The 25939-nt window shown below is 42.9% G+C and overlaps 1 protein-coding gene across 1 annotated transcript in view; it reads left to right on the forward strand.

Moving 5' to 3' along the window:
- Positions 1–346: 346 nt before the first annotated feature.
- The window catches only part of ADAMTS9 (ADAM metallopeptidase with thrombospondin type 1 motif 9), a 163727-nt gene continuing 138134 nt past the window's right edge, over positions 347–25939 (forward strand). Inside the window, exons 1-3 of the mRNA XM_020882915.2 lie at positions 347–473; positions 1042–1442; positions 6802–6964. Of these exons, the coding sequence (XP_020738574.2) occupies positions 359–473; positions 1042–1442; positions 6802–6964 (679 nt within the window). The 5' untranslated portion in view covers positions 347–358. The remainder of the gene's footprint in view (positions 474–1041; positions 1443–6801; positions 6965–25939) is intronic.

Below are 25939 nucleotides of genomic sequence, written 5' to 3' on the forward strand. Positions count from 1 at the left end.
GAAGCCGCTCCGCTATCCCCGCCAGCACAGGGCGCCCGGCGCGCCTCGGAGCGCACGTTCCGCGCTTTCTCCTGCCGGCTCCCTGTACATTATGCGGCCAAGCAGCCGAGCCCCAGTCCTCCTCCTCCTCCTGCTCCTCCGGCTCCTCCTGCGGCCCGAGCGGCTCAGCTCTCGGCAGGCGGCGGCGTTGCTCAGCCGAGCGCAGACGGGACCCTCGCCGCGAGACCTCAGCGACTCCTAAAGTCAAAAGTTGGCGGCGGGCACCGGGCTCCGCGCGCTCTCCGCAGCCGCAGCCTCGCAGCCAAGGAGGGCAGGAGGGGAGGGGGGTGGGGGCGGCTGGGGAGGGGTGGGGAGCACCATGCAGTTTGTATCCTGGGCCACACTGCTAACGCTCCTGGTGCGAGACCTGGCCGAGATGGGGAGCCCAGATGCCGCGGCGGCCGTGCGCAAGGACAGGCTGCACCCGAGGCAAGGTAACGAGAGTCGGCCACGGGGACCTTTCCGCCCCTGTCGCCACCTCCTTAGCCTCCGTGTCCGACGGCGGACACCCCGCAGCGGAGGCCTCTCTCTCCCCTCTCCTTTTCCTAGAAAGAATTATCTCCCGCTTTGCAGCCTCTCCCTTCTTTAGGTCATTCCCAGGCATTCTCTCAAGAGACACTGTGGAAAGAACTTAGTCGTCCGCCCCCTTCTTTTAGCCTGATCTTTTTCCTTACCCATGCCAGGCCCCAAACTATAGTTGGCTAGTAACTGGGGGCACCACCTCGTCACATAATTCAGGGTATCTGTCAGGATCTATTATCATGTTACGTATTTTGTCTTGTTCAGTCTCTGACAGCATCTAACACTTTTTGACACATATTAGGTGTTCAGCAAATATTTGTCCAGTGACTGAAGGTGAAGGGATTGACTTGAATGGGGAGGAAAAAGCTGGAAAATAACTTAGGAGAACCCCCCCACACACACACACACACACTTCATTTTTAAGTTAAAACTTGCAGAAAACTGTATTATCGGTTCATGTGCCTCTGCTTCTCTCTACAGCGAGATTATTAGAGACCCTGAGCGAATACGACATCGCGTCTCCCGTCCGAGTGAACGCTCTTGGAGAACCCTTTCCCAGGAACGTACACTTCAAAAGAAGGCGACGAAGCATTAACTCTGCCTCTGACCCCTGGCCTGGCTTCGCCTCCTCCTCTTCCTCCGCTACCTCCTCCCAGGAGCATTACCGCCTCTCCGCCTTTGGCCAGCAATTTCTATTTAATCTCACCGCCCATGCTGGATTTATCGCTCCAATGTTCACTGTCACCCTCCTTGGGGCACCCGGGGTGAACCAGACTAAGTTTTATTCCGAGGAGGAAGCGGAACTCAAGCACTGTTTCTACAAAGGCCATGTCAATACCAAGTCAGAGCACAGGGCCGTCATCAGCCTCTGCTCGGGAATGGTAAGCGACGCGCGCCCCTCCCCGGCCCTGCCCTCTCACCTCCTCGCCCGCGGTGAAGACTTAACTGCTCTCTAGCCCAGGACCCTCACTGCGCGGCTCTGCGCTGCGTTAAACAGGGGCTACAAACGTGTTTGCGTCCCACGCTTTGGGTGGCTACTCCGGCGAGTGTGCGGACACTTGAGAGAAGCTCATCCTCCCCGACACCCCCTCATCACGTCCCGGGAGGGGGAGTTATGAATGTTTCGGAGCTTTCTAGGGTCCAAATTCAGCTCAGCTGTTGAACTGCGTGTTGCCCCACACCAGTAGGTGGCTGGGATGTCGGTTTCCAAACTCGAAGGGACTTGTCCTTCCCTTCTGCAAACTCGGCCGCCCAGAAGTGGAGCAGCTGAGCACAGGGAGAGCCCGACTCCTTATTGGCGCATCTTGAGTCGGGGGTGTGGGCTGAGAGTTCCCCGCGTCCGGTACGGGGAGTTCCTTCTGTGTGCCTTGGAGGGCGGCGCGTAATCTAGAGTCCCCGCGTTCTCTCAGGGTCTTTTTTCAGGCGCCAGGAGCCCTGAGGCTGAACTGGATTGACAGGGAACAGGTCCGGTCTCCGAACGGAAGGGCGGGCCCAGGGCTCGGGGGCGGGGGAGAGGGCGGGGCCTGTTCTGGACGCTCGGCTTCAGCGAGGAGACTACGAGTGGGGGTGCGTCGCAGTCCGACTCCGCACCCTGCTGGCGGGTGGCCCCAAGAAGCAGAAATACTGGGCAGAGCTTGGAGAGACTTCAGTTCTCCTGAGATTTCCGCTACCCATGGGGTGCCAGAGCATTCGAAAACGGAGCCTGAGGTGCACATTTCCCTAGAGAGGGAGGGTGAGAGGGCGGGGAAGCCCTCCCCCCCCCCCCCCCCCCCCCCGCCATGCACTGCAAAACACGCACTTAGCAGGGGACGCAAGCTGGTACCCCTCCGCGGTGTTTGTTTACTCACGCCCCTTTTCTTTCCCCCTCCCCCCCGCCCCACTTGCTCTCTTGTCTGCCCTACACTTGTCTACCCTCTCCCTTTTATGGGATTTGAGGGTCCGCTGTAAGGTTTTGGCCCAAGTGAGAGCGGTTCTAGAACTTCCCCAAGCGACGTGCGTTTATGCCACGCGCTCTGACGCAGAAACTATCGTGGGTCAGGATCTCCCAGCGCACAGGGGCTGTGCGTCCTGCTCCCCAGTGATGCAATTACTTTTCCCCAGAGCACCCATACTCCCAGCCGTTACCTTTCTAAGTGGAAGCTCGACTACTTACCCAGGGCTCTTGGCTGCCCCTCCTTCCGCGCGCTGCTGTTAGTGGTTCGCGAGTCCCAAATGTTGATGTCGCATCCATCTCCACTGCTCAACCGAGGGATCGGGTGGAAAGGGAGGCAAGCTTGTAGACTGAGAGCGGGGAGGTTTAGGCTGCTGGGATGCGAGGATGAAGGTGAACTCCCTTTAGCCCCCAGCAAAGCTCCCAGAGTCGCGGTGCGTCGTTGAGATTGTTTGGGGGTGGGCGGAGACGGCAGTTTGGCGAAATGGGAGGGGGTGCTGCATGAGTCGTCGTTGCCCCGGGACGCCTGGAATCCTTCTTTTCTTGGAAAGGGTGTTTGATCTGGGTGGGTGTAAGTCAGGTGCTGGAACCCAGAGCATCAGAGTGTGCCCAGATCCCACGGCTGTAACCCCCAGTCCTGAACCTCACTGACAGGGCTGCTGTGTTTAAGTCAGGTTTGTAAACAGCCTTTTCTCCTCCTCCCTCCCCGCCTCCACACCCTGCGGGGTGGCCCCAGCAGTGGTGGAAACGTTTTGCTGCGCAGGACCTTAATTTCTATTGGCAATTTTAGGTGGTAACTCGCACTTGTAACTGCAGAGTAGTAAGTAACTCTCTTAGGGAACTGAGGGCCAGGACTTAAGAAAGATGAACCCCCTAGACCTTGAGTTCTTTTGTATTGCGCCTAATTTGCAGTCTGGCTCTTTTTTTGGAGGGGAGGGAGGTGCAGAAGATCTGGCCTGTTATCTGAAAAATATGCGAGGTAGCCGTTTATAGCTGGAATGAATCTAGCTCCAAAATCCTTGCCCCTTTGTCTTCCTTTTGGAATTTATCTTTCTTGGAAAGATGTCCCCGTACCGGTTTGGTACTTGTAGTATCTTGGTGCTCCTCCTGGTGCTCTCAGGAAATCTTCCTGGGAATCGTTCATTCTTTAGACTGAGCCACGGCAGCCTTCCTCCCTCCCCTCGCCCTACTGGTCAGTTATTAGTTTCCCTGAAATCCTTCTCAGATGTGTTTCTCACCTGTTTTGAGCAGCCCCACTCTACCTCCAGATCTCTTTTCTTCTCTCTTCCTCTTTCATTAGGGCTGATGTCTAAGAAATATTTCTGTCTGGCTTCTTCTTCTGGTCTTTTCTCTTTAATCCCTGGCACACACTGCTTGGGGCTTCCCTGGTGGCTCAGAGGTTAAAGCATCTGCCTACAATGTGGGAGACCTGGGTTCAATCCCTGGGATGGGAAGATCCCCTGGAGAAGGAAATGGCAACCCACTCCAGTATTCTTGCCTGGAGAATCCCATGGATGGAGGAGCCTGATGGGCTACAGTCCACGGGGTCGCAAAGAGTTGGACACGACTGAGTGACTTCAGTTCAGTTCAGTTTTACACACTGCTTGTAGATTAGTGATGACAAGGTGCAAAATCACTTTGCTACCCTGTTCAGTTACTGCACAGACCTCCCCACTGCCTAGTGAATGACTATAAATTCTTCACTCTGGCACTTAAGGCCACTGACAGTGTACCTCCTCACCCCTTTGTACATCTATAGTGTCTAGTCTCATCTGTCAAGCTTTGCTTCACACATCCTACATTTCAGGCAAACTGTTTTTGCACATTGCATTTCCCTCCCATCTCATGACCTTTGGGCCTTTGGATTTACCAGGTGACCTCAACCAGCTTCACGTGCTCAAATCACACCCTTCTTTCAAAGTGTAACTAGTGTATTTTGTTCCCCAGGAAACCTCTTCCTGGTCCTTCAGACTGCTGCCTTCTCTCTCCACTTTCACAGACATATACCTCTCTCCCTCCTTGATGTTTAGTGTGCTCTCCCTTGTATTATGGTTCTTGCAACACATGTTCTATCCCCTTTTCCTGGGAAGCAGGGTCAGCATCAATTCATTTCTCTCCCGCAGTGGAACCTTTTGTGTATTGAAAGTACTTAGAGCCTGTATTTGAATAAATGGTCACCTTAGCCAAGAAAAGGTTACTCTTCATTCAAACAACTGTGTTGTGAATCAGCCACAAAATTAATTTGACCTCATTTATATTCCTTTTACTGAACTCTTGTTATGTGTCTTGTACTGTAATAAGTACTTTATGTATACAATATTTCATCTGAATCCTTACAACAGCCCAATCCTTGAAAGAACCCATTTTGCAGTTGTCACTGAATCTTTGAGAGATGGGGACTTGCTTGTGGTTTCACAGGTAGCAAGTGACAGAGCTGGGGTTCCCATCCATTCCTTCTGACCATACTCTTAACCATGGGCCTGAGACTGAATCTGTGTTCCTAAAGAGAATTTCAAAGTTTTATTTTTCTTTTTTAAAGGCACTAGACTAGAGTCAGGGTACCTGAGTCCCAGATTTAGCAGGAGAACTAGTCCACTGCATCTGTATCACTGAAGGGGACAAGTCAGTTCCTGCCTCTGGACCTCAGTTTCCCCTTTTAGTAATCAAAGATGCCAGACTTTCACCAGATGGGCTCCCAGATTCTTTCTCAGTATTTGTGGCCTGTCTCTAGTAGCTTTCACATGTTGTAGTCGGTTTCTTGCTTTGTGCTCAGAGAGCATCAGAGTTGTGTTTTGAAAATAGGGAGAGGTGCTTGGGTAAAAGCAAACTTGTTAAATCATTTCTTCTCTGGAAGACAATTACTCTCTTATACTGACACCAGACTGTGTCAAAGCTATCTTCTCTTTAAGTCAGGGGCTGATGAACTACATGGAGAGTTTTTTTAAAAAAATACAAAGATTAGATCTTACCATTAGAAATACAAAAATCTAAAAAAAAAAAAAAAAAAAGAAGAAAGAAAGAAATACCAAATCTGCATACATAGGGTGATTTCTCAAATCTAAATTTATTTTTCAACTTCCCAGGAAATTTTGACACATAGCTGGGTTTGGGAACCCCAGTGCTTAGCTAAGTACTTTAAAACTTGGTCATGCCTAAGAATTCTAAAATGTCAGTTCTTGTGCCCTACCTACCCCCCCGATATTTCAATTCAGTAGATTAGAATTTGGGTGGAATATCAGCACTTGAGTGCTGATACTGCCACTGATGTTCAAGAGCAGTCATTTCCTGGGTCCAGGGGAAAGTCAAAGGCCTGTGCCTTTTCCCCCACATGGAGGGAAAAGGAACCACAAAGAAGGAGAGAAGAGCTTGGTTTTTTCCTTGAAATACTGCCCACTGGCCTGGCCCGGGGTCTTTTTATCGCTCTTGTAAGGTTTCCTTTGGGTGGCTCGACTTTGCAGCTTCATTTACAATTTGCAGAACTTGTGGGTGTATGGGAAGGGGAGGAGAAAGAGTTACTGTGAAACTCTTAGAGTGATTGGCAAACACAAATTATATCCTGGTGGTTAGAGGCTGGCTCACTCTGCAACACCAAAAGCCACTTCTGTTCCAAGCCCTGACAAGGTATCACTTTGTAGTTTACACACATTATCTCATTTAATCTGCACAGTGACAGTAAATATGTTTATCCCTCATTGATAAACAAGGAAGGTGAAGCTCAGAGTAGTTAAGGAACTTACCCAAGGTGGGCGAGCAAGTGGTGGCACTGAGGTTGGAGGCCTGGGCAGCCTGACCGGAGAGTTTTACCCCGGTCAGGCCCTGTGGGCGGGGAGGGGCCTGATAGAGGCTCCTCACTGTCCCTGGCAGCACCGTCGTGAGTGCCTCTGGTCAACATGTGCTTCCTGATTTTCAAGTCAGGATAAGGCTTTCTTGAGGAGGCTTTTCTCTTTGGAACTGATACTTGTCCCTGTTTCCAAGCTGTCCTAACACACAGAAACCCTCTTTCAGCAGCCTGGAGGAGTGAATATAATTACAGCTTAAGCACCGAGGAAATATTTCTTAGAGACTGATTTGGATAGCAGGTTCTGTTAGAGTCCAATCAAAAGTTGAGGTATTGATATGACAGAGAGTGAAAAAAGAAAAATAAAAAAAACTACTTCTCCAAGTACACCAGTAAGATTTTCAGCTCAAGGAGCCCTCATGGGAAAGGAGTTGGGTAAGATGGCACCACTTACTTGGCATTGTTCCACTGTCTTTTTTCTCCCAATGGCTAGGTTATATTAAATCAACTTCTCACCTCTCTCTGTTTGCAGCTGGGCACATTTCGGTCCCATGATGGGGATTATTTTATTGAACCACTACTGTCCATTGATGAACAAGAAGATGAAGAGGCGCAGAACAAACCCCACATTATCTACAGGCACAGCAGCCCCCATAGAGAGCCGGCAGCAGGACGGCATGCATGTGACACCTCAGGTATTTGCATCTTGCTTAAACGGGAGATCCTAGCTGTGTGAGCTAGGTTACTTGCCAGGCCTCAAAGATGTAGCTGTTTCACAGGCTACAGAGCACTCCCATTTACTTTGTCTTCGTTATTCAGTCTTCAAGCCAGGTAGATGTATTCCATTGTACAGGCGTGGAAACTAAAAAGGTTTAGTCCCTTGTCCATTGTTGCACGGTTAGTAAGTGACAAATCCAGGAGGTGAGCTCATAGAGCAGGGACTCCAAGCCCATTCTGGGCAGAGCCACCTCTTGCTGAAGTTGCTTATTTTTAGGATTAAGCTTTAGTGCTGTCTTGAGGCTATTGTTACTGTATTCATTAGGACTTCTAGGTGTACAAGTATGAAAAAAGTCTTAGAAATGGAAGGCACAAAAACTTCTATACGTTTATTGGAATTTTTTTCAATCAACTTCAGTGTAACGACTGTTCTGTGACTTCAGGAAGCACAGGATGGAGCTGTGGGTGTCAGTTGAGTGCATGTATACCTGCTACAGATTTTCTTCCATCCTGCCCAGATTCTTGGAAGTTTGGTGCTTAACACGCTTGGCCATTGTCGGTTATGTTTCCCCTGGGCACACTCTTATGCTTGTGTCTGCTTCTCTGTCTCCAGTCCTGAAGCACCCTTTCACTATCTCTGAAGCCTGCTTATTTCTCTCTGCTTGTCCTGTTTCTTTGGAAACCATCTATCTGGTCCTAAGTTTTAGGATGTTTGTTAAAATATCATCTTTTTTTATTGTTTCTAAAGTTTTATCCCTCCCCTCCATTCTTTATTTTTTAAAGTCTCTTCCTCAAATTAAGTGATTTCTCAGGGTGTTTCTGGATTCTCCAAATAAGACCAAAATTCAAGACCAAGAAGGTCTTCCTAAAATGATCACTTGTTTCATTTGTATCTATATCAGGTTCTTCCACTGTGACAGAGTGTGATGTCCTCTTCTCTCCCGGAATTATTAGTTCTAAAGTGAAACCTTTAATAAAAGATGACACTGGCTTGTAACGTGGTATAGCCAAGTCATAGGGTGTGTCATCTGGCTTTCTCCTACTCAGTCCTGTGTTCTTAACCACCAGGGCTAATTGGAACATAACTGAAATGTTCTGTCTAGACTCTCTACAGAGCCAAGGGGTAGAGATAGGAGTCAGAAGTCAGAAACAGTCGTTAGGGTGCCAAGACTGCCAGCCATCTGCAAGCTGAATGGCAAGACATTTATCACATCTTTGTGGCCCTCCTAATAAGAATGTAGACCTTAACTTCTGACTTTCTAAATCTGAACTAGGAAGTGCCTATTTTATGCATATGTGTAAAGAAAGGAAATATCTCTCTTCCACTTCCATCTTATATAATGTACATTCAAAAGATAAATAACATTTTCATTGATCAATTTGTTGAACATTGGCACTTTCTGACACTCTTCTCCCTAAAGTGAAAGCAAACCACTGTTTTTTAAAAACTGCCTTTTATTATTTATTATGGTCTTATTTTTTTACTGACATTGGGCAAAGCACTTTACCTGCACGACTTCACTTAATCATTACCACAGCGACCCTATGAGACAGACACCAGTCACCCCTCCATTGTGCCTATTAAAGGAGCTGAGGCTTTCAGAGATGAAACAGCTTGCCTAAGATCTCACAACTAGTCCTTGATGACAACCCATGATTTCCTGTCTTATCTTGCAGCCTTTGCTGTGTGTAGCTGTGATGTGTATGAGTGTGTACATTCAGGTGTGTGTGTGTGTGAGAGAGAGAGAGAGAGGAGTCTTTCTTAATACTATCATTCCAAAAATTCTCTGGGTTCATTTTCTTAAATTAATTACCAAAATAAATAGACATTTGGTTTTCTGGACCAGAGGAGAAGTCATTGTCAAGTTCAGTTAAAGACACAAAAGAGAGGGAATCTGCAAAGGTAAGAAAAGAGGACAGCAAAAGATGCCTTTGCTGTCTTTACCATTTTTGGGGGAAAAAAAATTTTTTTTTTCAAAACCACTAATTTATGTTCTAATTATCAGTATTGAGGCCTCTGAGCCATCTTCCAAATCACCAGTGCCAACTTTTAGTTTTCTATCTGGTTTTTTGCTTGCTGGTGACCAATCTGGCAGACCCTTCCCTCACCCTGTGTGATGATTCAGAAGGCCGGCAGTTTTGATTGGCTCTTTCAAAGGTTGCTGTTGGACTATGCCCACTCTGGTTTTTCTCTCCCAGCTGCTTCAGCTCCTCTTCTTTGAGTTCAGATACAGGAAGCTCAGAGCAATTGGAGAGAACTTTGGGACATGGCACGTTTCACCAGCAGCCATTAACAGCATGGACCAGCAGATCAGAAACCTCCAAAATCCAGGGAGCTTTGGCACAGGAAGTAAAAGTAGGTGGGGGTGGGAGAAGTCCCTCTGGCTAGGGATTATCTGGCCAATGCAAATATCAGTTCATTCAGCTTCAGAGATATCCCCCCAAAAGCACTGGTTGGTAATCAGAGGTAAACTTTAAAAGTGCCCTGGGAGCCTCATGCAGATTCTTTAAACAAACTCCTCTTGCAGGGAAGTGAGATGGAGCAAGAATCAGTGGGGTTCATAAAGCATTCCAAGTGACTTAGAAATTCAGTTCTATGTGAGAGTTCCCACTAAAGTGGGTTTTTGGGCAGTAAGCACTCTCCATAGCTGGCAGTGTCTTTGCATCTCCATCACTGCCTTCTGTCTTCACTTCTCATAAAGTGATGATTCAAGTTAGAAGAAATTAGCTGTAGGTCAACATGCTAACTCTACCCAGATGAGCAAACTGTAGCCTGGGATGTTAAGTGACTTGTTTACAGGAGTGATACTTAAATATTCAACAAGAAGCCTTCAGAATTTAAGATGGCCCAAGCCTGGAAGCAGGCACCTGGAAGCCCTCTGCTGAGCTAGGTGTAACCCTTTAGTTGCTGGATTATGAGAGTCTTCCTGGGGGCAGGGCACTGTGGCTGTGACACTGCTTCCTACAGACGGAATAGAAGTCTTGCTCATTTCTGATTGTTAATGTATGTTGAGTTTTCAAAAAGGATTCTGAGATAAGTTCTATTAAAAAGACATGTAGAAGAAGTCTTCTGGAGTAAAAATGTTATGAAATTAGAAAGGAGTCTACAACATAATTTATTCATTAATGTGTGCATTTATTCATTCAGCTGTGAGCTATTTATTAACTGCTCTATGCCATGAGGATTAAACCATCTTTTTAGTTAGATATGTGACCTGAAGCACATTTAGAACATAAAGTAAGAGTAACATTTCCCTTCCAAGAGGGTAGGTAGGACTAAATGAGTATGAACTAATGAAAACTCCAGGGACAGATGGTAGACAATCACTGAATGGGAGATTTTTTTTTTTAATGATCATAAAAATAGAAATTAAGACCATGGCTAGGTGTGGTGACTCAAAAAATTTGGTATTTAGACTCAAAATACCAAAACTCAAAGTTAATCATATCCCTGAGGTTAAGCTTAGAGCTTCTTGGTCACCTGATCATAAAAGGCCAATAAGAGACTTGCCCTATGGTGCTCCTGCCAGTGAGTGGCAGGGGTAAGAACCCTTTCTTTGTGTTTATCTCTACCTAATGCAGCATTTTCGGAGAAGGCAATGGCACCCCACTCCGCTACTCTTGCCTGGAAGGTCCCATGGACGGAGGAGCCTGGTGGGCTACAGTCCATGGGGTCTCCAAGAGTTGGACACAACTGAGCGACTTCACTTTAACTTTTCACTTTCATGCACTGGAGAAGGCAATGGCAGCGCACTCCGGTATTCTTGCCTGGAGAATCCCAGGGACGGGAGCCTGGTGGGCTGCCATCTATAGGGTCACACAGAGTTGGACACAACTGAGGTGACTTAGCAGCAGCAGCAGCAGGATTCAGGATGGGTTGTGGGGTAGCTTCTCTTTCTTATGGCAGGCCCTTGTGACTGGTCTCCCTTGCCCACTGGCTCCTCAGTAGAGGTCTTTGAGGTGACTGTCTGCTCGCCCTAAATGCCAAGGGGGCTGAGTGGTAGACTCATGGGAACTGTTTGGGAGAGTTTGTTGCTTTTTAAAAGCCCCTTCATGCTGATCCTTTGCATTGCATTTCTAGCTGGCACCCCAAATTCTGTTTCGCAGACACTTGCTATATGCCTCTGGATTTTATGCAAAAGGATTTAGTTGTTTCTGTCAGTGAAAGAGATGCATTTCCCAATAAGTGAATGAGAGGAAGTCAGGAGAAAAGATGAACAGAAGGTTGTTCTGTTTCAGTTCAGTTCAGTTCAGTTGCTCAGTCATGTCTGACTCTTTGCGACCCCATGAATTGCAGCACGCCAGGCCTCCCTGTCCATCACCAACTCCCGGAGTCTACTCAAACTCATGTCCATTGAGTCAGTGATGTCATCCAGCCATCTCATCCTCTCTCTTCCCCTTCTCCTCCTGCCCCCAATCCCTCCCAGCATCAGGGTCTTTTCCATTGAGTCAACTCTTCACATGAGGTGGCCAAAGTATTGGAGTTTTAGCTTCAGCATCAGTCCTTCCATTGCACACCCAGGACTGTTTGCCTGGACCTGAAAGACAGTGACTCTCTGTAACTAAAGTGCCTCTCTCACCCTCCCATCTCAGCAAGCCTAGCTGTTTTGCTTTCCCTTAAGGCATTTAAGAGTTGTACACTCACTGACCCATCAACACCGCTTCTAAGGAAGTAATTGTGGACATTTGTGTTAACAGGTTTATATACTGTGTCTGGTGGTGTTTATTATAGCAAGTGACTGGAAACAACCTAAGTGCCTTTGGTTGAAGGATAGATCAATAATTGGTGAAGTCTGCATTTGATGGATTCCTATACAGCCATTAAAAATGATGGCTTGGATTTAGGTTAACAAACCCAGAAATATGTATACTAAGTGCGCACACAAGTGATGAAGTAATATGAGGGTATGATCTCATTTTTTAAAATAATGACAGAGTGTGTGGGAGAGCATGCATGTATAAAGAAAAAGATCTGAAGCAGTAGGCACACAAATATTAAAAGGGACTATTTCTTGTTGGTAAGAACATAGGTAATCTTTACGTTTTTAGCTTATATTCTTATATTTTTGTCATGATTCTGTAATAGGTTCATATGCAGTTGAAAATAAAAAGGGGGAGTAGTATGTAATTATTTTGTAATCCCAAGACACTTGTCAGCAGGGACAAATAGCCAAGTCAAAACCGCACGGTTTTTGTCTTTGGGATGAGATAATCTCAACACCCAGACAGATAAAATTCCTGCCTTGTGGCTACTTCTTTGGGACACCAGGGCTGGTCAAAGCTGAGGCTCCATTCCCACCTAGTTAAACTGCCTTGTCCTTGCTGTACTAACTGTGGGATTATAATGGGATTACCCTGGCTTAGTTTTAGGTGCTGGGACCTCTGCCTGTCACCCTTGTTAGAGTGTACTGTCACTTCTTGGTTGGGCTCCCAAGGATGTGATTGTAAAGCCTGGAAAATACAGGATGCCTATGGAATCGCTGTGCTACACACTTTCCATGTATTGTCATATGTAATTCATTCATCAATACTGTGGGGTCGATATTATTAGCCTATTTTATGGTTGAGTAAATTACATCTCAGTGAGGTTGAGCCTCTTGTCCAAAGGCACACAGCTGGTAGGAAGTTGGCCTGACACTTGAATCCAGATCTGATTCCAGTTTGCTCTGCTCTGAGCAGAACTTCATTGAAAACACAAATGGAAGCTGCCATCTAAAAAAATCCTTTTTCACTCAAGTTTTCAGGGCATCCCCTTTGACTTCTATGTCATCTCATCTTTAAATAATACTAAAATAAATACATAAATAAATAACACTAACAGTGGCTAATGTTTGTCGAGTGCTTATTGCATGGCGGACACTGTTACAAGTGTTTCCCATGGATCATCTTTAACCTTTGCCTCAGTTTTCGTTTTTGCAGATGGGACAACAGAGGCATAGGAAATGTCCTTAAGAGTCACAGCGCTCCTAAACATACCGTTTTCCACAACCCTGTGTCCTGGTCTGGCTGGAGTAGTTTTTTGGCCTGTCCCTTTGTTGATTGGATTGCATTTGTGTATGAAATATTTTTGCTGAAACTTTTTTTTTTTTTTTTTGCTGGAACGATTTTTTTTAAATGCATTCCTAGAATCTGATTTGTTATGGAGGAGGATTGCCTGCTGCCTGAAGTTCCCACTAAGGTTCTGATGACTCACGAAACCTGTGTCTCCATCTTGCTTCTGTTGAAGTATATACTTGTTACACATTAACCTCATGTATCCCATTAATAATTTAGCATAGATTAGCTGATTAGATTAGCTGCCCTGTGAGTTGGGCCCAAATGGAGTGAGAGACAGAGGTAAGGAACAGACCGCAGAAGGGGTCTTCAAGTAAACAATTCTGGGACAGCTTGAGGGTTCCAGGCAGTGACAGAAGCTTTGGTTGACCTCCTACTTCTGCCTGGCCCTAGGCCTGTCTGGTGTTGTGTGTGTGTGTGTGTGTGTGTTTAGTATTTTTAAAGTTTTTATTGACTTTGTTGCAGTATTGCTTCTGTTTTATGTTTTGGTTTTTTGGCTGAGAGGCATGTGGGATCCTAGCTTCCTGAACAGGGATTGATCCTGCAAGTGCTGTATTGAAAGGCAAAGTCTTAACCACTGGACTGCCAGGGAAGTCCCCTGTGGTTGTTGGTTAATTAGTGATTTGTGTGAGAGGCCAGCCTGCCACCACTTTCCCACAGCCTTTTTCTCTCCTTAGATCTGTTCCCCTCAGCCTTTTAACCTAAGAACAGGCCACACTGAAGGGACCATGTGCTGGTCAATGTGAAAGCACATTGTGGGTTTTTTCATTTAGTTCTATAACAGCTTCCCAGGAGGAAGATGTGTCAGTTATTCCCATTTTACAAATGAAAAAACTGAACTCAAAGAGACATGAACGAACTTGTGTAAACAGGAAACAGCTGACCCTCAAACCCGAGGTCTATTGGAGTCTTTAAAGATGGATTTTACCGGTTGGGGTTTATTGTTTTGGCTTAATTTCTTTTCATTTACCTCTTTTTTTCCTCATCCATCTTTATACGCCTTTCCCCCCTTTTTTAAATTCTTTGATGGACCTTATGTCTATTAAATAGTCAATGACAGCAATGACTTCTAAAATCCTCTGTAAATTACTAGAAAAGTACTGTTTTAAATAATTGAATTCTTGAGCTTGTTTTCTCAGTTTTATATTCCTTGTAGCATTTATATTAAAATATTGCTTTTATTTTGTTTTAGCATTAGGACTAATAGTGCAGCACGCCAATAAAATTGGCAAAGGGTAGTAAAAAAGAAACTTCTAATACAGGACCTGTTCTCATCTAATTTTTAAAAATTTTTCATCATGTTTTTTAAAAAACATTTTATTATGAACATCTTCAAGAAAAGTACAGGCAGAAGTAAAAGGAACCACCAGTATGTACCATCTACATTTAATGATGAGAAAGTTTTTTCCCCATATTTGCTTCTTATTTTTCCTTTTTGTTAAAGTAAACCTAAGTATCATGTCATTTTCTAAATACTCTAATATATGTCTCCGAAAAATGAAGATACATTTTCTAACATACCTGTGACAGTGTTTGTCATGGTGAACAGAATCAATAGTAATTACTCCGTATCATCTGAATAGTGTCTGTGTCGGCATTTTCGTGGTGGTCTCCCAAGTGCCTTCTTACAGTCCATTTGTTCGGATGATGTTCTAATCGAGGTCCACACACTGCAGTTGGTTGTTAGGTCTCTTAAGGAACTTGTCACTTTGTTGTCATTGCCATTGTTAACAATCACTGTTTTCTTTCTAGTTTTAGTTTTGCTCCCTGTGACTCTTCTTTTCTTTTCCATTTCTTTTACTCTTTGACTCTTCTTTATTACCCTTAGATTAGGGTGCATCTGCAACAGTTTGAAAGAGCAGGGTCAGCCCCTAAACCTAGAACACAGCCAGAAGAAAGCCACCGGGAATGAGCCACTTGTCAGAGTAATTTCCTTGAGCACAAAAGGTAGTGTGTTAGGTTGTTTTCCTGACCCTTTGTCTGGAGTCTCCTGAAAACCTCCTCCCCCCCTTTTTTAAAAACTGACCAATAGATCCTCAGGTTACAATATTTACTGAGACTACCTTATCTCCCATTCAAGAATTTCACTCATGTGTGTTCTGAAACCCAGAAGAGCCAGTTTGCAGTTGGGAATGTGAAATGGCAGGTTAGGTTTGGATGTGAAATAAGGTCTCCGTGATGTATGACACACTTTCCTGTCCCCTCCTACAAGCCCTTTTGATAAACTTCTAGATTCAGAGTTGGCCCGAGGGTGGACCATTTCACCTTTGGTCCCAAATCTGGACCTTTCCCTGTCACCTGTCATCAGATCTCAGTTATTTTCCTTTCTGCAAAAGCCCATTCACTGCCAAGGAAAAGGGTCAGACAGATACTTGCTAGTTTGTTCATCTTCCCAGGAAACCCCTGAAACAGTTAAGATGCATGTCCTCTAAAGAAAGAATGTAAGAAACGACAGAAACAATGTAAGAAACGACAGAAACCTGGGACAGAGGGCAGCCATCGGATGTGCAGGCTGATGGCCACGGGAGGTGCTTGGGGTGGATTTGAGGCTTTCAGACCTTCACCCGAGCAGCTGTCTTTTTGGAGTAAGACATCGGAGAAGCTCATGGTTCTCTTTTTACAAGGGTTTTCTTCATCTAAACCCATTCATTTAATAAAGTGCTATTTACCCATATAGTTGAGGTTTAAAATTTTTGTTTCTTGCGTCTTTATTGAGATGTAATTGGAGGTTTAAATTCTTGAACTTTGTATCTGCCAAAGTTAGATAGATAGATAGATTATTAGTTAGATAATTAGATTATTATAGAATCTTTGTGGGTTCTATTTGTGGGTAACTAGAGTCTGCTTGGGAGAAGGCAATGGCACCCCACTCCAGTACTCTTGCCTGGAGAATCCCATGGACGGAGGAGCCTGGTAGGCTACAGTCCATGGGGTCTCAAAGAGTCGGACACGACTGAGCGACTTCACTTTCACGCACTGGAGAAGGAAATGGCAGCCCACTCCAGTGTTCTTGCCTGGAGAGTCCCAGGGACGGGAGCTTGGTGGACTGCCGTCTGTGGGGTCACACAGAGTTGGACACGACTGACGTGACTTAGCAGCAGCAGCAGCAGAGTCTGCTTGTTTCTGGACTAGACTTCTGCATGGAAATGCTGTACAACCCCGAATCATTAGTAAGTACAGAGCTTTTTGCATGTCACAGAAAGGAGCAGGAGGAAATTCAAAATACAGTGGTTGTATACTTGTGGGCTGTGGACTTTGAGAAGGAGTAAAAATAAATGAGTGGCAAATGTTGGTAAAATGCTTCCTTTTTTATCAGTTCCCCATCTCTCACATGACATTAGAGTTAGGGTAGGGTGTTAGGAATGCACTTGGCCTGTGATGTGTGAGAAAAGTTTAAATTAATGGGATAGACCTCAGAATTTTCCTGCTAAGATTTTAATTTTTTTTACAAATATTTTTATTTTCCATTATATTGGAAAGTATATTATATATATATACTACATATGTATATATAATATATTCTAGTATTTTTTTCATTTCTTTTTTCTATTAAGGTATTATTTATACTCAGAAAACATTCATCTTTTTCAGTGTACAATTTTTCAAGTTTTGGCATACAGTCAGGTAACCATTATCACAATCAAGATAGAGAATGATTCCTGCTGTGCTTTGCAGCAGCCTCCTATTTTCTGTCTCTCTAGTTTGGCCTTCTCCAGAATGTCATATCACTAGAATCGTTAACCATGGTCATTTGAGGTTCATACACACTGTTGCCTGCATCAGTAATTCATCCCTTTGTATTGCTGAATAGTTTTTCACTGTATGGGTAGACCTTGATTTGTTTATTACCCAGTTGAGGGATAAAGTTTGGCAATTAAAAATGAAACCTCTAAAAATTTTCATGCAGATTTCAGGGTGAACATATGTTTTCAGTTGCATAAATACCTAGAAGTGAGATATCTGAGTTATATGGTAAGCATATGTTTAACTTTATAAGAAATTGCCCATCTGCTTTTCAAGGTGACTGTACCATTTTGTAGTCCCAATGGCAGGGTATAAAAGTTCTGCTGCATCTTCACCAGCACTTTGGTATGGGCAATATTTTATTTGGCTGATTTTGTTTTTTAATTTTACCCATTCTGGTAGATGTGTAATGGTATCCCATTGCAGTTTTAATTTGCATTTCCCTAATGACTAATGATGTGCTTATTTGCTGTCTGTGTATTGTCTATGGTGAAGTGTCTGTTCAAATTCATTCCTTAAAAAAAAAAAAACAAAAAACTGGAACATCTGTTTTTGTGTTAGTGAAGTGAAGAGTACTCTATACATTCTCATATAAGCCCTTTATCAGATATATAGTTTGCAAATACTTTGTCCGAGACTATAGCTTGTCTTTTCATTTTCATTTGCAGACCCTTATTTCATATATGTCTTCCTTATTTCATTGCAAACATTTCACGCTCCGTGGATTTCTTGCTGTCACGGGATGACACTGCAGGAAAGCATAGTAGACAGTGCAGTATAGGGTTTGTTCAAGACACAGGTGCAGAGAGATGGACTCAGAAAGACTTCTTTAAGTCTGGTTATTCAAAGCCATTGTCTCTGCCAATGGAAAGGGACATTGTTGTGTTTCTTTCTAGCTGATATCTAGAAACACAACTTTCAATTTCAAGCCCGTGTAGTTAATGATAGGAATAGGTTCCTCTTGCCTAATGGATGAAAACATTTACAAAGGAAACCCTGAATTCCTAGGAATGCAACTGTGTTCTACTTCACATTATGTGCACACAGGAGAGAAAGCCAGAGGACAGTGAGGCAGAGACACACATAGAAGAAGTTAGCAGTGTAAGATTCAGCTGTGTATGACCACATATTTTGGGGGAAACAGGAATGGGAGACATGACTCCATTTTCCCGCAAAGTTCCTATTCTGTGCTTTGTGGGCAGTATAATGGTTTTAGAAAGGTAACTTGATTATGAGCTAGTTTTTTGTTTTGTTTTTTTCTTTTAAGCCTGTGTCCTAATCCTGACATTTGATGCTATTCCAGTGAAACAAGTCAAATTAGAGAATAGAAATGGTTTTTAGAAACTGTCACCTATGTTAGCAGTTCCAAAATAAGCACTTTGCAGTGAGAAATGGAGATACATATATGGTCTCTTCCTTGATATTTTTTAACATCACGCATAGCACTCTTCTTTTCTCTTGGTCTCTCTCCATTGCAGTTATTTTGTCTCCTTCTATGTGCCCACCCTGTGTATCGTTGGTTATTTTTTTTCATATCCTCTCTGAGTGGCCAAGAGAGGAGACTGTTGGGTTTTGCAGTTTTTGAATCTTAGGACTTCATTTTCAGCATTTCTCACTTTTATCTTATTAAATACGAGAACTCATCAGTTTTCAATATTGGAATGAACTTTAGAGAACTTCTCATCTCTGTCTTTGTGGATAAGAGGATTGAGGCTCTGAATTTTGAAGGGATTCATAATCTTGGAGCCAAAGTGAATGGAAAAATGAGCCCTGAACAAACATAGGCCTCTTCCTTCCTATATTCTTTCCAGGCTGTAAATCAGGGAAAATATAAAAATAAAATATAAATCAATGCATGGTGCCTGGAAAGAGGATGTTCAGAGGTGCAACTCAAATGGGATTTTGGAAGTGCCACTGGGTTTATTTTAAGTGTAATGATAACTATGAATAAGCTAATGAGAGCATTTAAAAAGTTATATCAAGACTATAGAGAAGGATATTAGGTTTTGAATCACTTAAGGGATTAAGTTGTCACAGCAAGCGCTGAATATATAGCAGCTGAGCATATGAGCCAGGCTGGGGTGCTGCGGGCCGGTGGCCTGTGGCCGGGAGGGCCCCTGGTGAGCTCACGCTGTGATCAGAGTGCAGAGTGTCCTTACAGCACTCAGGACCGTGGTGGCCAGAACATGGACATCATGATGAAGGGTTTCCACTGCAGGCCTAGTCTAAACTTGTCCTCAGTTGCCTGGAAACTGGGAGACTGGTGTATCAAAGGAATGTGGGAGATATGCTCGCTAGGAGTTGTTTAGAAGCCTTTTTAAAGGACTCCAGCCCAAGTGCCTTTTAGTCTGTGATATGGGAGCCATACCTAGACCCACCGTGGGCATTACAGGGCCACCAGGAACTACACAGAAATGTTTTAGCAGGAGCCCCTTTATTCTAGCAGCCCTAAAAGGCTGCTCAACCTTAGTAATGAGTTGCCGCCACCAGCGCTTAACTCTGCACCAGGCTCTATTTCAGCACTTTTCCTGTATATTGAGTGATTCAACCCTTCCCACTGCCCTGGTAAGGAAGAATCATCATCATTTCCATCTCACAGATGAGGAAACTGAGGCCCAGAGGGCTTCAGTGACCTGCCCAAGGTCCCAGATGGAATGCGCAGAAACTAAGATTTCAATATAGGTTTCTCTGACTCCCAAACTCTTAGCAGCACATCACGGTGCCTCCTGTATTCACACTGCAAACACTTAATGCCTAAATGTACCAGTCTGTACCATAGCCAATAGCTCCATGTGGCTCCGGAGCCCTTGAAATGGCTGTTGAAAGGATAATATTGGGTTGGCCAAAAGATTTGTTCGGGTTTTTCTGTAAGATGGTGTGGAAAACCTGAATGAACTTTTTGGCCAGCCCAGTATTTTTAGATGTATTAGGTTAAGTAGAATATATCATTAAAATTAATTTCATCTGTTTCTTTTGACTCTTTAACATGTGGTTACTGGAAATACTTATCTTCCATGTGGGGCTCACATTTTATTTCTCCTGGAGACCACTGGCCTGGAAGATCCACGTCCTGTCACAAACAGGCCTGTGAAACAACCATTGGAAGCAGGCTACAGACAGTGCATGGTGACTGTAGATAGCTGGGACCCCGCTGGGCAGAAGGGCCCATCTCCCGTTACTGCTTAGAGATGCAATGAGTCAAAACCAACATTTCCCTAGGATCTATTTCAGGATATTAATAGCAAATCCAAACAAACTCTAAGACCTATAAAATACAGGCCCGAGTATGTTCATCATTGTGCTATTTCAAATAGATGTGTTTTAAATATTTCCTGAAGTTATTTCAAGGGTGCCTCAGTTTGATCATTTATGAAATGGAGCTAATAGGATTTGCCACATGTGGTGCTGTGAGGAGCAATCAGGTTAGTCCACATAAAGTGCTTTCACTAATGCTCGGCATGGTGGAAAGCTTAAAGCAAATATGAGCCAGGATTATTGTTAACAGGGTAGTCAGTGTAGTAGTACTGCATGTAGTTGAAGGAGCTGGGGGATGCTGAATATGGGAGGATGCAGCAGGGCCTTTGGGGCAAGAATCTCAGCTTCTGCACCTGAGTCAACAAATTTACCTCCCCAGTATAGAGGAGGCACCCAGCCCTTGGAAGGTGGTGTGATGACCCTCAGATATGCCTCCCATCACCCACCACCAACCACTCATCACAGCCCCTTGAACTGCAAGAAGCTTCTAATTGTTTTCTCCCAATGGCATCTCCTTCTCTCCCCGAAAGTAAAGTCTGTTAGTACACTCCTCTTCATCTCGTTCTATTTCCAAGGACTTTCAGTCCGCTCATAAATTGGCCCAGATCCCATAATTTTCCTGATTCCATGGATGAACAAAACATAGACTGGTTTCTTTTCTGCAAGACTTCTCAGAGCTCTTAAAATGCTAATGTGTATGGAAAAAGTCCCAGTTGTAAATGCTGTATAAAGTATTTTGCAAACCCACTTGGCTTGTTTTGGGAAATATCTTCTGGGACTAACGTTCCATAAACTGCTACTGGGGAAACATTGTCCATAAAGGTTCTGGCCAGCCAAAAGGGAAATCTCTCCCGCCACTGCCCTTTGCACCCTTGTCCCCCTAGCCCTGTGTGTGGAGCACTGTTAGATGTTGGACTGGGCTTGCCATTCCCCCACCCTGCCCCCGCCCCACCCCAAAACTAACAGTTCGTCCAGAGAAATGGGACACGTTTGGGTATGTGACTCTCTAGAGTATCTAGGAATTCACTGTTGTTTTTCAGGCTGTCAAACTGAGTACCCTTAAAAAAAATTAAGTCTTGATGATTTTCATTCATACGCTTTAGAAATTTATATACACAGAACAATTCCTTCCCTTAGTTCCTTCTCCATCTAGTTTCTGGAAACACATTGTTCTTTATATTAGAACATTCATTGGTTTTATGGCTATTTTTATGTTTTATCTCTTTCTTCCCTGCATTGTGCTTGTTTACCCATCTTCCTCTGATCCCAGTAGACCGTGGTTCCTGTCTCATCAAGTCTCTCTCCGGCGGTTTCACTGAATAACTCTTTGAGGGTAGATCTTAAACATGACTAGAACAGAGGGCGGGAGCTGCCCTCAGCTTCCACTTTTTGTTTGTTGTATGCTATCAGTCTCTGGAGCCAATTGAGAGGTGGAAGTGTTTGTGGCATTTGTTTCCATCTCAGACTAGGTCTTCCCACGTCAGTCTGCATGTGCCTCTTACCTAGATTGCAAGTTCCAAAGGAACAGGGGGCTGGTCTTTACGACTTTCCTTCCTTCCTCCTCTCCCTCCTTCCTTTCCTTTAGAAGACTCTTCCAAAAATAGAATTGTTTTGTTTGAGAAACTCTGATGTCAACATTCTAATTTATAAAGAGGGGCTGTTTTGCATAGTACTAGTAAAGCAATAACAACTAATAATTCCTATCACACTAAGTATTAAATGGAGCTTTCCTATGAGCCACATTCTGTGCAACAGGCATTTTTCGTATTACCTCTTTTAACCGTCACAGTTACCCAACAGTTACAGTTACCCCTAGTGTGTGCTATTAGTATCCTCTTTTTATGGATGAGAAAACTGAACCTTTAAGGTAGGAAATTGCCCAAGAAGGGGCAGCTAGAGTCATGCTAAGGCAGGACCATGAACCAGGGCTGGTCTGGCTCCAGAATTCAGGTGTGGAACCTCTGTGGACTCCTGTCCACTTGCTTCTAGCTGTCAAGTCCTGGAGAAGCAGAAAGGGGACCTGCTAAAATCCTGGCACTCCAGCCTTCCCTTTGGTCCTGTGCTGTGATTCCCCTGGCCACTTAGACCACGAGGTCACAAGGTGGCTCAGTGCCTCAAGGAAGATTCAGTTAAATTTTGATAAACCTTATAAACATAGAGAGCAATGATTAACTTCCCAGCTGTTAATGTTAACATTCGAATCTCCTTAGCTCAGCCCTAGTGGGTGGGAAGCACTCAGTGAGTAACTAACTCAGAATAACCAGGCCTGGATGTTATTTTCTAAAATAATTCCAGTTGTTTAGTAATGTCATATGCGTTTTATGGCATGGCAATGTGAAATGAAGCTCATTTAAAACATTTTTGCCAGTAAATAAACAAATTTTTTTTTTAGCTGTCATGTTTTTTAATATTGATACTATCTTAAGTTTTTATGATACTTTGTTTTTAAGGATCCTTCCCAAGTTTTATTTCTGTTTTGTTGTTATTTATTTTAACTTACTTGGCCAGTGCTTTGCACAAAATAGATGCAAAAAAATAAGATTTTAAAATTCAGTTTGTAATTCTATATACTTTCTTATTTAAGTCTCAAAATACCCTTAAGGGTGTAAACAACTATTTATATACCCATTGAAGAGGTCACAAAACTAAGGCAAAGAGAAGTGATTCAGAAAAGATCATTTAAGGGTACAAACAACTTGTCTTTAGAATTATTTTTAAGCCAGAAGATTGTTTTTTTAAAAAAAAACAATCATTCTCCCTAGAGAGAAGTCCAATCGTAGTCACAGAAAGAAATTGTACATGCTTGTTTAAGGCAACATTATTCAGTTGAATTGTAGAACCCAAATGCCCATTAATGAATGAATGAAGAACAAAAGATGGTACATCTATATAGTAGAATACTAGATGGCAACAAAAAGTAATAAGAGTGCTGATACAAGTTACAGCATGGATGAACCTTGAAAACATTATGCTAAGTGAAAGAAGCCAGACATAAAGAACATGACTCCATTTGTATTAAATGCACATCCATAGATAACGAAATATAGGTTAATGATTGCCAAAGACTGAGGGGAAGAGGAAGAATGAGGAGTGATAACTTGATGGGTACAGTGTCTCTTCTTTTGGCAATATAAGTATTCTAAAATTAGGTAATAGAAATGATTACACAGCTCTATAAATATTCCAAAAAACATTGAACTGTATACTTTGAAAATATGAATTTTATAGTATAAAATTATATCTTATTAAAAAGTGATAATAAATGTAAAACTTTATGTGGGTGAAATGAAGAGCAAAAATACACTGATCATTTATACCGTGCTTTCTACCAGGGTGAAATTTCATTATGTAGCTCATTCTAATAAAACTGTTAGCAAAGTGACATTGCAAATTTGAAATACTAAGCTTATTCCATTATGCTATCAGGTCACTAAAGAGAAATGTGAATGACTTTCTTTTTATCCTAGCAGTGTGTGTCCCTTGGTGAAAATCGTTCTCTGATATTAACAGTTTCTATTCAGAGGCAAGAGAGTTGAGCAGATATAGCAGTTAAGGTGTCTGGTTTTTCCATTCTCAGTAAAAATGTTCTTGCATTTGTAGTCATAGTGAATGTTTGAATCTTTAAAGCTCCTACTCTTTGTAAAGCCAAATTCAAAACTGCCTGCTAAAATGATTAATGTGGTAGAAATTAGTTGGGCTAATTAGGTCAATAAATATTTTAACTCATTAAGATAAAAGGTCAGATAGGTAAAAGACTGGGAAAGTATGTAATAGAAGGTGTTGTCTTTGATTCTGAAGACATAATTTTATTCCTGGATTTTTATACCATATATAGCATACTAAATTGTTTCTTTGATACAAAGATTAATTGTGAATGAAATGTCTTCTAGGTGTATTAGGATTTGCATGAGTTATTCTCCATTATTTCTGTTCTTTGTTAGAAATCCCTTTTAGTGATTAATGTCTTAATTTTTTCAACTTTGCTACTTCAGTGTACTTTTTTTGCAATTAATGCCTGATTTATTCTCAGGTTTTCCCATGCCCAAGTACCCCCTGATGATTCTCTTAGAGGTGATTCTTCTATGTGGTCGAAAGAGTGAAGTCTATATAGTATTTCCTCAGTATTTTTCTTGCTGCAATTATACTTCTCTCTAAATAAATCTTTTAAGTCAAAGTATTAATGGAAGACAGTAAAGATTATTTGCTTTTCACAAACTAAGTAATATATTTTCTTTTCTTCACAGCTTTATTGAGATATAATTCACATACCATACTATGCATCCATTTAAAGTGTCCCATGATTTTCAGTGTGCTCACAGTTATGTGCATCCACCATCACAGTCAATAACAGAACATTTTTATTACTTGAAAAAGAAACCCTGTGCCCATTAGCTATCAGCTCCCTAGCCAAGGTCCTCACCCTGCCTCCAGCACTTAGCAACTGAGCTACTTTTGTCTTTAGAGAGTTGCCTGTTCTGAAAATTTCATATGACTGGAATCATATAATTTATTGGCTTTTGTGACAGGCTTACTTCACTTTACTGATATAATAAGGTTTATCAAAATGTTTTATAGTGGTGAAAGAGTCCATTCATTAGAAATATTTAGCAAATATGCATCTCATATCAGAGCACCAAAATGTGCGAGGCAAAAACTGACAGAAATGAAGAGATAAATAAAAGATTCAACAGTAATAGTTGGAAACTTCAATACTACTTTCAGTAGTAGATAGACTAGCTAAGCAGAAGATTAACGAATAAATAGAAAACTTGAACAACACTGTAAACCAACTATATACCTAACAGATGTGTGTAGAACACTCTACTTCAGAGCACACATTATTCTGAAGTACACATAGAACATTCTCCAGACTAAACCATATGCAAAGCTATAAAATGTATCAATAAATTTAAAATCATAGAAGTAATGCAGAGTATCTTCTCTGACTAAAGTAAAATGAAACTGGAAATCAATAACAGAAAAAATGGGAAACTCAAATATATTTGGAAAGTAAATAGCACACTCCTGAATAATCAAAGAAGTTGGAAAGTACTTTGAGATAAATGAAAATGAAGACACAACATATCAAAATGTATGGGATGCAGCTAAAGCATGACTTGGAAGAACATTTATAGCTATGTTTTAATGCCTCAAACAGTAAAGAATCCACCTGCAATATGGGAGACCTGGGTTCGATCCCTGGGCCGGGAAGATCTCCTGGAGAAGGGCATGGCAATTTACTCCTGTATCCTTGCCTGGAGAATGCCATGGACAGAGGTGCCTGGTGCATTACAGTCCATGGGGTCGAAAAGAGTCAGACATGACTGAATGACCAGCACACACACACATTAAGAAAGAAAGAAATCAAAAATGTAACCTTCCAGTTTAAGATACTTGACAGAGAAGAGGAATCTGAAATACAGTACAAACTAACATCCAGTTTTCAATGTGGCTTCCATACACCTGTTATATAAAGCTAGTGTTTGTGAAAATGTGCACCAGATACTGTTTTCCAGTATGGGCTCAGTTTAGAAACGCAACGAAATCATGAGCCTATTTCAGTTCCTAACTCTTAAGTAGTGTTATGTGATAGAAAGAGCACTGTTTAGGGTGTTGATCAAATCCATGCCTGAATCCTGGTACCACCACACCCTATATGTGACATTGGACAAGTTGCTTAATCTCTCTGAGACTTACTTTTCTCATCTGTACAGTAGATGTAATTTTCTCTGTCTGAGAATTACAAGATAACATGTCAAAGGGCCTAGTTCAATATCTGGCAGGTAGTAGGTGCTTGATTAATATTTATTTATAATCACTGGTGAATTAAAATTGGAATGACAGCCTAAGTACCTATATGGCATGGATATACATATATGAATGGGACTTCCCAGGTGGCT

This window comes from Odocoileus virginianus, chromosome 26 (assembly GCF_023699985.2).
Source record: "Odocoileus virginianus isolate 20LAN1187 ecotype Illinois chromosome 26, Ovbor_1.2, whole genome shotgun sequence".
Classification (NCBI taxonomy): domain Eukaryota; kingdom Metazoa; phylum Chordata; class Mammalia; order Artiodactyla; family Cervidae; genus Odocoileus; species Odocoileus virginianus.